Source organism: Rhinoraja longicauda, chromosome 7 (assembly GCF_053455715.1).
Source record: "Rhinoraja longicauda isolate Sanriku21f chromosome 7, sRhiLon1.1, whole genome shotgun sequence".
NCBI classification, from domain to species: Eukaryota; Metazoa; Chordata; class Chondrichthyes; order Rajiformes; family Arhynchobatidae; genus Rhinoraja; species Rhinoraja longicauda.
In genome coordinates, this window is record NC_135959.1 from 74,682,587 (window position 1) to 74,693,611 (window position 11,025).

Genomic DNA, 11,025 nt, shown 5'->3' on the forward strand with positions numbered 1-11,025 from the left:
GGAGGGAAGGAGGGGGGAGGACGACAACAACGCACAGCGGCAACGGCGGCGTCAACGTCACGCGCAGCGTCAACGTCACCCGCAGCGTCAACGTCAACCGCGGCGTCAACGTCAACGGCTTCGGCACCAGCTGAGGCAACGACAACATCGACAGAGACGGTGCCGGGGGGACTCACCGGGACACGCAGAATGGTGAGGGGGAGGGTGGGGTTGAGGGGGGAGGGTGGGGTTGAGGGGGGAGGGTGGGGTTGAGGGGGGGGGAGGGGGGAGGGGGGAGGGGGGAGGGGGAGGGGGGGGGGGAGGGGGAGGGGGGGGGGGAGGGGGAGGGGGGGGGGGAGGGTGGGGGGAGGGTTGAGGGGTGGGGTTGAGGGGGGGGGGGTTGAGGGTGAGGGTGGGGGTTGAGGGTGAGGGTGGGGGTTGAGGGGGTGGGGGGGTTGAGGGGGGGGGGGGGTTGAGGGGGGGGGGGTTGAGGGGGGTGGGGTTGAGGGGGGGGGGGGGTTGAGGGTGAGGGTGGGGGTTGAGGTTGAGGGGGGGGGTTGAGGGTGGGGGTGGGTTTTCTTGTTCTATGTCTGTATGAAACTTTGCGAGTCTTCAAAAGACAATAGGTGCAGGAGGAGGCCATCCGGCCCTTCGAGCCTGTACGCACCGCCATTCAATGTGATCATGGCTGATCATTCTCAATCAGTACCCCGTTCCTGCCTTCTCCCCATACCCCCTGACTCCGCTATCCTTAAGAGCTCTATCTAGCTCTCTCTTGAATGCATTCAGAGAATTGGCCTCCACTGCCTTCCGAGGCAGAGAATTCCACAGATTCACAACTCTCTGACTGAAAAAGTTTTTCCTCATCTCAGTTCTAAATGGCCTACCCCTTATTCTTAAACTGTGGCCCCTGGTTCTGGACTCCCCCAACATTGGGAACATGTTTCCTGCCTCTAACGTGTCCAACCCCTTAATAATCTTATACGTTTCGATAAGATCCCCTCTCATCCTTCTAAACCTAAACAGAAGTCTTTATTACATTAACTCAGTGCTGGCGAGGGGGAGGTGGTGAGGGGGAGGTGGTGAATGGTGAGGGGGAGATGATGAATGGTGAGGGGGAGGTGGTGAATGGTGAGGGGGAGGTGGCGGTGAATGGTGAGGGGGAGATGGTGAATGGTGAGGGGGAGGTGGTGAATGGTGAGGGGGTGGTGGTGAGGGGGAGATGGTGAATGGTGAGGGGGGGTGGTGAATGGTGAGGGGGTGGTGGTGAGGGGGAGATGGTGAATGGTGAGGGGGGGTGGTGAATGGTGAGGGGGTGGCGGTGAATGGTGAGGGGGAGGTGGTGAATGGTGAGGGGGAGGTGGTGAATGGTGAGGGGGAGTTTTTCATGTTCTTGTTCTATGCCGGTATGAAACTTTGCGAGTTTTCAAGGTATTACATTAACTCAGTGCTGGCAGCAAGATAACTAAAATGGCTGCAACCCCACGATCTGACTCATCCACTGTACAGCCCAGATAACTATGTACAAAACATCTCCCTTTGTCCTGTGCAGCCCCACCTGCTGCACGGGAGGAGCAACGGGTCCTCCCACCCCACACGGTCCATCAAACATCACATGGTGAATGGTGAGGGGGAGGTGGTGAATGGTGAGGGGGAGAATGGTGATGGGGTGGTGGTGGTGAATGGTGAGGGGGAGGTGGTGGTGAATGGGGAGGGGAGATGGTGAATGGTGAGGTGGTGGTGAATGGGGAGGGGAGATGGTGAATGGTGAGGGGGAGGTGGTGAATGGTGAGGGGGGGTTTTCGTGTTCTTGTTCTATGCCTGTATGAAACTTTGCGAGTCTTCAAGGTACAACAGAAGTCTTTATTACAGAAACTCAATGCTGGCAGCAAGACAACTAAAATGACAACCCCACAGTCCATCAAACATCACAGAGTTGGTGGTGAATGGTGAGAGGGAGGTGGTGAATGGTGAGGGGGAGGTGATGAATGGTGAGGGGGTGATGGTGAGAGGGAGGTGGTGAGGGGGAGGTGGTGAATGGTGAGGGGGTGAATGGTGAGGGGGAGGTGGTGAATGGTGAGGGGGTGGTGGTGAATGGTGAGGGGGTGGTGGTGAATGGTCAAGTCAAGTCAAGTCAATTTTATTTGTATAGCACATTTAAAAACAACCCACGTTGACCAAAGTGCTGTACATTTGATTAGGTTCCAAATGGTGGTGAATGGCGAGGGGGAGGTGGTGAATGGTGAGAGGGAGATGGTGAGGGGGTGGTGGTGGTGAGGGGGTGAATGGTGAGGGGGATGTGGTGAATGGTGAGGGGGAGGAGGCAACAGACCATAGGTGCAGGAGGAGGCCATTCGGCCCATCGTGCCAGCACCGCCATTCAATGTGATCATGGCTGATCATTCTCAATCAGTACCCCGTTCCTGTCTTCTCCCCATACCCCCTGACTCCGCTATCCTTAAGAGCTATCTTGAATGCATTCAGAGAATTGGCCTCCACTGCCTTCTGAGGCAGAGAATTCCGCAGATTCACAACTCTCTGACTGCAAAAGTTTTTCCTCATCTCGGCTATAAATGGCCTGCCCCTTATTCTTATACTGTGGCCCCTTGTTCTGGACTCCCCCAACATTGGGAACATGTTTCCTGCCTCTAACGTGTCCAACCCCTTAATAATCTTATACGTTTCGATAAGATCTCTCATCCTTCTAAATTCCAGTGTATACAAGCCTAGTCGCTCCAGTCTTTCAACATATGATAGTCCCGCCATTCCGGGAATTAACCTAGTAACCCACGCTGCACGCCCTCAATAGCAAGAATATCCTTCCTCAAATTTGGAGACCAAAACTGCACACAGTACTCCAGGTGCGGTCTCACTAGGGCCCTGTACAACTGCAGAAGGACCTCTTTGCTCCTATACTCAACTCCTCTTGTTATGAAAGCCAACATTCCATTGACTATCTTCACTGCCTGCTGTACCTGCATGCTTCCTTTCAGTGACTGATGCACTAGGACACCCAGATCTCATTGTACGTCCCCTGTTCCTAACTTGACACCATTCAGATAATACTCTGCCTTCCTATTCTTACCACCAAAGTAGATAACCTCACACTTATCCACATTACACTGCATCTGCCATGCATCCGCCCACTCACACAACCTGTCCAAGTCACCCTGCAACTCATAGCGTCTTCCCCACAGTTCACACTGCCACCCAGCTTTGTATCATCTGCAAATTTGCTAATGGTACTTTTAATCCCTTCATCCAAGTCATTAATGTATATTGTAAATAGCTGCTGTCCCAGCACCGAGCCTTGCGGTACCTCACTAGTTACTGCCTACCATTCTGAAAGGGACCCATTTATCCCCACTCTTTGCTTTCTGTCTGTCAACCAATTTTTTATCCATGTCAGTACCCTACCTCCAATACCATGTGCTCTAATTTTGCCCACTAATTTCCTATGTGGAACCTTGTCAAAGGCTTTCTGAAAGTCAAGGTACACCATATCCACTGGCTCTCCCCTGTCAATTTTCCTGGTTACATCCTCAAAGAATTCCAGAAGATTAGTCAAGCATGATTTCCCCTTCGTAAATCCATGCTGACTCGGAACAATCCTGTTACTACTATCCAAATGCTCCGCAATTTCGTCTTTTATAATTGACTCCAGCATCTTCCCCACCACTGATGTCAGGAGGCAAGGAGGCACACAGTCAGTAAAATCAATCAGGAACACACCCCGGTGAAACCAGTTCCTACATACTGAAGTCTGAAGCAGGGACTTGACGGGAAAGGACATCCTTGTAATTGAGGCAGTGCAGCGTAGGTTCATGAGATTGATCCCTGGGATGGCCGGATTCTCATATGAGGAAAGATTGAAAAGACTAGGCTTGTATTCACTGGAGTTTAGAAGGATGAGAGGAGATCTTATAGAGACGTATAAAATTTATAAAAGGACTGGACAAGCTAGATGCAGGAAAAATGTTCCCAAAGTTGGGCGAGTCCAGAACCAGGGGCCACAGTCTAAGAATAAAGGGGAGGCCATTTAAAACTGAGGTGAGAAGGAACTTTGTCACCCAAAGAGTTGTGAATTTGTGGAATTCTCTGCCGCAGAAGGCAGTGGAAGCCAAATCACCGGATGGATTTAAGAGAGAGTTAGATAGAGCTCTAGGGGCTAGTGGAATCAAGGGATATGGGGAGAAGGCAGGCACGGGTTATTGATTTGGATGATCAGCCATGATCACAATGAATAGTGGTGCTGGCTCGAAGGGCCGAATGGCCTCCTGCATCTAATTTCTGTTTCTATGTTTCTATGAAACGTCACCCATTCCTTCTCTCCACAGATGCTGCCTGCCGCTGAGTTACTCCAACATTTTGTGCCAACCTTCATACTGGTTTTCTGGCTAGTTTCACTGGGGTGACAGTGAATTAGTTTGTAGGGAGAACTAGGGTGGGGAAACTGCGGCTGCTGGTTTACCCCAAAAATGGACACAAAATGCTGGAGTAACTCAGCGGGACAGGCAGCATCTCTGGAGAGAAGGAATGGGTGACGGTTCGGGTCAAGACCCTTCTTCAGACTAGAGAGAACTAGGGTCGCAGATGGTGTTTGGTGGGTGTAATATGTGCGCTTTGTGTTGCCCTCTCTGCTCCCCCTGCATTGACCGCCCCTGCATCTCCATTTTATTTTTCTCTCTCCCTCTCCCTGTCCCCCTCTCCTACAGCCTTCCACCATATAATTCATCTCCCATGTGTTCCCTGTCCTCCTGAACTTCCAGTCCCTTCACCTCTTTCCTTGACAAATCGATTTGCGTGCCCGTCAATTTTCGTGTTTGTTGTAAAACAATTGAGCCACTCGTCTACTTTTTGCTTACTTTTCGCAGTTTAGTTTGCAATCCTTGTGACTACTTATCCAACTTGCTTACACAGTGTTGAAGAGTGAAACTCGAGTCGAGATCTTCAGTGGTCAATAAAGGACTGCAAAATAACACAGGCTCCAAGCAATCCACTAAATCTTTGAGGACACCTTTCTTTTAGGTATGTCACGTAACTCATTTGACTGGATTTTAAAAATCTATCTGCTCAATGAGATGAGAATATGTGTTTATTTTCTGCCTTATTTACCCCATGAACGAGAGCTATTAAGAGTTAACCATTTCTGATGGGTATCCTTTTACTGATCTTTGGAGACTTGAAATTATCAAAAACCTTGTTGCCTGAATTAATTTGCCTTAATTCCAACTAGCCCATCTGCGCTTACTGACCTATCTTCCTGACCTACCGTGATTCAAAGGTAATGTTTTCACATTTTCAAGAAAGGAGATTGCAGATGCTGGAATCTGGCACAAAATAAGATTGCTGGAAAAACTGAGTAGGTCAAGCTGCATTTGTGGCGGCAGAATATGTGTGTGTCAACATTTCGGGTCACGATCTATGCCGGAACTGAGAGAGAAGTGGGAAGATTGCCATTGTACAGAACTACAAGGGAGGAGTTGATTTATTGACTTTATTGTCACTTGTACTTGGTACAGTGAAATTCTTTGTTTTGCAGACAGTACACAAGTATGCAAAGAGTTGCCACGTAAAAGGCGCAGATAAAGTTGCAACAGTATTCAATATAGCCCCTCTTCCTTTCCTTCTCTTCCCCCCCCCCCCCCCCCCCCCACTCTCTTTATTCTCAGTGGCTCCCCCCAGGCCGGGTGCCTCTTGTGTAGGAAGGAACTGCAGATGCTGGTTTACACTGAAGATAGACACAAAATGCTGGAGTAACTCAGCGGGACAGGCAGCATACCTGAATAGAAGGAATGGGTGACGTTTCAGGTCAAGACCCTTCTTCAGACTCTTTAGACAAAAGAAAGTGCTGGAATAACTCAGCGGGTCAGGCAAGAACATTGACAGGTGATGTTTTACGAAGGGTCCCGACGTGAAACATCACCTATCCATGTTCTCCAGAGATGCTGCCTGATCCGCTGAGTTACTGCAGCATTTTTTTGCAAACAAGCATCAGTATTTCCTCGTTTCCACAGCGAATTAGAGGTGTTTAATGTTTTTAGCTGTTAAAAAAATTGTGTTTGAAGTGCTATTTCATCTAAATGAAGCATGATTTTTAGCTGAGGTAGGAAGATGGATTTCAAGTCTGAAGAAGGGTCTCGGCCCGAAACGTCATCCATTCCTTCTCTCCAGAGATGCTGCCTGACCCACTGAGTTACTCCAGCATTTTGTGTCCACCTTCGATTTAAACCAGCATCTGTAGTTCTCTCCTACACTTCATGTCTCTAAATATCCGTTAAGTGTTGTGCAGGCAACCCCCTGATTATGTTCTTTCAGGTACGTTAACTTGCCCTTACATAATTCAGAAAACATACCCAAAAGTTTGAGAGAGGAGAAAGATTTGCTTTCGTGGAATTTATATGAAAACTCAGTGAATAAACACAATTCCTTATGATTTTGCATTTCTTGTCGAATGAGCAGAAATGCATATCTTTGTAATAGAAAATCAAGATACGGATGGTTTTCTTGGTGAGCAACAGGTGTAACATGGGGTTCATGTAGTATGGATGCAAAACCCCAGAATTTGCTTGCCAAAGGACACATTTTGTTTCAAAACTAGAATGGTCAAATCATATCTTTTTGTATTTATTCGCTTTAATGTACAAAGAAAAGCATTATCACCTTGTGCTTTTTGAATTTGCAGGTTTATATCTTTTAACGTAGTATTTTATCACAGATTGATCATGTCTGCGGCATCTGTGTCAAAAGATTCTCTGGTCAAGACTGTGGCCTCTGAAGTTCCCTTCTGTGATTTCTGTTTAACTTTGGAGAAAATACAGAAAAGCAAATCCAGGCCTGAGAAAAACAAATATTTCAAAGACTTCCTGGATTCATGGAGAAATTTTCATAATGCTCTTCATAAAAATGAGGCGAACACCACTGATTCTTTTTACCCAGCAATGCGTCTGGTATTGCCTCAGCTGGAGAGGGAGAGAATGTCGTATGGAATCAAAGAAACGATGCTTGCAAAACTTTACATTGAAGTTCTCGGTTTGTCAAAAGAGGGAAAAGATGCACTTAAACTCTTAAATTATAGAGCTCCAACAACCTCGTATGTAGAAGCAGGTGATTTTGCTGTGATTGCCTATTTTGTTCTGAAGCAGAGGTGCCCAAACAAAGGCACTCTGACTATTCAGGAGGTAAATGAGCATTTGGATTCTATTGCACTTAACAATGCTGTTAGGAAAAAAGACCTGGTCAAAAAGAGTCTGCTGCAGTTAATCTGCCAGAGTTCTGCGCTGGAGCAAAAGTGGCTTATTCGTATGATCTTGAAGGACATGAAATTAGGTATCAGTCAGCAAACGATATTTCAGTTATTCCATGCAGATGCAACAGAGCTTCACAACGTGACCACGGATTTGGAAAAAGTTTGTAGACAACTTCACGATCCCTCTGTATCCCTTAGCGATGTTTCCATCACGCTGTTTTCGGCTTTTAAGCCAATGCTTGCCGCTGTTTCCAACATGAAAAACATTGAAAAGTTGATGCACCATCAAGTTTTTTACTTAGAAACTAAACTGGATGGGGAGCGTATGCAACTTCACAAAGATGGAGATGTTTATAAATATTTTTCGCGCAACAGCTATGATTACAGCCAACAGTTCGGTGCCTCCTCATTGCAAGGGTCTCTCACGCCATTTATTCACAAGACGTTCAGTAGCACGGTGCAAAATTGTATTCTTGACGGAGAAATGATGGCTTACAACCCCAATACCAAAACCTTCATGCAAAAAGGAAACAAGTTTGATATCAAACGGATGGTGGAGGATTCAGAACTACAAACCTGTTTCTGTGTTTTCGATGTGCTCATGGTAAATGATCAGAAGCTGGCAAATGAAACTCTGAGAAAAAGACACAAAATCCTTTGCACTGTATTCACGACGGTGCCAGGCCGCTTACAGATTGTGGAAAAAATAGAAATGAACACAAAAAAGGATGTTGCGGATGCCTTGAATGATGCTATAGATAAACGGGAGGAAGGAATTATGGTAAAGGATCCTTTATCTGTTTATAAGCCAGACAAACGTGGTGAAGGTTGGTTAAAGATTAAACCAGAATATGTTGATGGCTTGATGGATGAGCTTGACATCTTAATTGTTGGTGGCTACTTTGGAAAAGGCCATCGTGGTGGGATGGTGTCTCATTTTCTGTGTGCAGTTGCAGAAGTTCCTGCACCTGGTGAGAAACCATCCGTCTTCCACACCATTTGCCGTGTAGGTTGTGGATACACGATGAAGGAGCTTTACGATCTTGGTCTGAAACTAGATAAGCACTGGAAACCTTACCGTAAAAGTGATTCCCCGCCAAATATTCTGTGTGCTACTGAAAAACCAGAAGTATACATTGAGCCCTGCAATTCGGTTGTTCTTCAAGTTAAGGCGGCTGAAATAGTGAAGAGTGATGTGTATAAAACTGGTTGCACCTTGCGTTTTCCACGAATTGAGAAGATCAGAGATGATAAGCAGTGGTATGACTGTATGACCGTGCATGATTTGAATGAACTGCACAATAAAGCATCAGGGAAACTTGCATCCAAGCACGTTGACCTCAATGACGATGTGCCAGATAAGAAGAAGCGTAAAGCGCTGGCAAAAAACAGAAAGTTGATTGGAATTGCAGAACAGTTTAAGGCTCAAGATCTATCGAATGTCAGCAAAGTGTCTAATATTTTTGAGGATGTTGAATTTTGTGTCTTAAATGGCCTTGACGACTATCCCAAAGTTGAGCTGGAAAAGGGGATCGCTGAATGTGGAGGACTGGTTGTGCAGAATCCTGGACCAGACACTTACTGTGTTGTTGTTGGCACTGTCAATATCCGCGTCAGAAACCTTGTCACATCTAACGAGCATGATATTGTGAAAGCTGACTGGTTGATTGATTGTTTGCAAAAGAAACATTTTATACCTTGGCAACCCCAGTACATGATTCATATGTCACCTTCAACAGAGGAACACTTTGCTCAGGAGTATGATTGCTATGGAGACAGCTATTTTGCTGATCTTGATAAAACTCAGTTGCAAGAGGTTTTCCAAAGAATGATGAAACCAGAGCGGAAATTAACATTGCAAACTATTGCTGACTTGGAGCAGCGATACCGATGGGACAAATCACCTGTAAATATGTTCAGAAACTGTGTTATATATGCAGATCTCTACAGGATCATTGGTGACTGCAGTACAGAGACCTACAACACAAGCTTGGATTTGAGGGTTTTGGAGCTGCGGTTTCATGGAGCAAAATGCGTCACAAGTCTGTGTGACAGCGTCTCGCATGTCGTGGTTGGTAGCGATACACAACGTCTCCAGGAACTGAAATTGCGCAGGAGAGCATTTGAAAAGAAATTCAAAATCGTTGTGGAATCGTGGGTGTCTGATTCAGTGAAAGCAGGATATCTGCAAGATGAGAAAGTTTACTTACTTTAGAAGATTGTTAAAAGTCATTGAACTGTGAGTAAGAGTGGGATTATTCTTAAGTTAGACACAAAAAGCTGGAGTAACTAAACGGGACAGGCAGCATCTCTGGAGAGAAGGAATGGACAACTTTTCTTCTCGACCCAAAACGTCACCCGTTCCTTCTCTCCAGAGATGCCGCCTGTCCTGCTGAGTTACTCCAGCTTTTTGTGTGTACAGTTTAAACCAGCATCTGCAGTTCCTTCCTACACATTGGGACTAATCTTAACCTGAGCAATGTCGGGCTCTGTGGTAAAGTCATCCAAGTTCACCACCTACAAAGAACTTATCTGAAGATCAGATTGTGTCTGACCTCTGTTTTATAAATGCTTTTTTTTTTGCCAATGCATAATCCTTAATTCCAGGTAGAGATTGCTACGAGGCTCCTTCTCGTTCAAAGAGTTGAGCCTCTTCATATAGGTATAAACTACAATGCCCATCATTACATGCATTGTATGACATCAGACAGTTAATCAGTCAATATGCCGAATACCCCAACATAACGTGTTTGATTAAATCCAACTATTTGATTTTTGCACATTTAAACTCAACCAGTAGACATCTTAACAGCAGGAAGGATCATCGTGAAAGCACAATATCAAGTTATCTGTCAGTCGCATTTAGTTCACGGGTCATTGGTTTTGCATGATGTGCCAAGGGTACTTGTGCATGTGTGAAGATGATTGCACCCAAATTTATGGAGATGGTTTTTTGCTGTGCCTGCAAGAAGTAAAATCGCGTATCATAAAATATTAATGACACTTCATTTCCGAGTCATGCTGCCTAAACTGCGTTTCCTAGCCATGAGGTTAAGTATCATCAGAATATTTGATTTTTTGAATGCCACAAGGGCACATAGCAGCACTTCTTCAATTTTGCTTTCAAGCTAAATTACTATTGTTCTAACATGAGCATGTCAGGCCACAAAGTCTTTGCAGCAAATATTTAATGGCAATTCTTACACCAGTTAATTTCTGAAATAAATGTCTTATGATTTGAGAATGTATCCAATACACATAAATAGTGTATTTTTAAAACTCGTGTCATTTATAAAATGTTACCCCTGTCCTTTTTTGCTTGGAAATCTAATTTCTTAAGAGTAGTGAACTGAATCGTGGTTGAAAAATTGAAAATATTTATTTTTAAGTATAATGGAATGCCTCTCTCCAAAGGAAATATTTAGTATTAAGATGTATATGTTGAGTATGTGATGAAATTATAGAAGTGAGTGAATTTCAAACTTCTACGCAGGCTAGTCTATATATATTTGTGCTGATAACAGTTTTTATAGAAATTGTACTTTGAAAGATAATTCAATAAAGAACTTGTTTAAAATGTGACGTGTATGAATTGCTTGTTTTTGCACTATAATATCTGACAACATTAAAATATCTAAGATAACAATAGACAATAGGTGCAGGAGTAGGCCATTCGGCCCTTCGAGCCAGCCATTCAATGTGATCATGGCTGATCATTCTCAATCAGTACCCCGTTCCTGCCTTCCCTCCATACCCCCTGACTCCGCTATCCTTAAGAGCTCTATCTAGCTCTCTCT

General features: G+C 45.3%; 1 protein-coding gene across 2 annotated transcripts; it reads left to right on the plus strand.

Annotated features, from left to right (window-relative positions):
* Positions 1-80: 80 nt before the first annotated feature.
* On the plus strand, positions 81-10,740 carry lig4 (ligase IV, DNA, ATP-dependent). 2 transcript variants are annotated; one of them, XM_078402897.1, is made up of 3 exons: positions 81-192; positions 4,900-5,007; positions 6,665-10,740. In XM_078402897.1, exon 3 carries the CDS (start codon positions 6,705-6,707, stop codon positions 9,441-9,443), a length of 2,739 nt encoding a protein of 912 aa, XP_078259023.1. In that variant the 5' UTR covers positions 81-192; positions 4,900-5,007; positions 6,665-6,704; the 3' UTR covers positions 9,444-10,740. The 2 variants fall into 2 exon arrangements, with proteins under 2 accessions (XP_078259023.1, XP_078259022.1); XM_078402896.1 differs by having other exon boundaries at positions 6,698-10,740.
* Positions 10,741-11,025: the final 285 nt, after the last annotated feature.

What these genes read in the sequence shown, in the direction of transcription:
- lig4 (XM_078402897.1), top strand. Translation starts at nt 6,705, where the DNA reads ATGTCTGCGGCATCTGTGTCAAAAGATTCTCTGGTCAAGACTGTGGCC.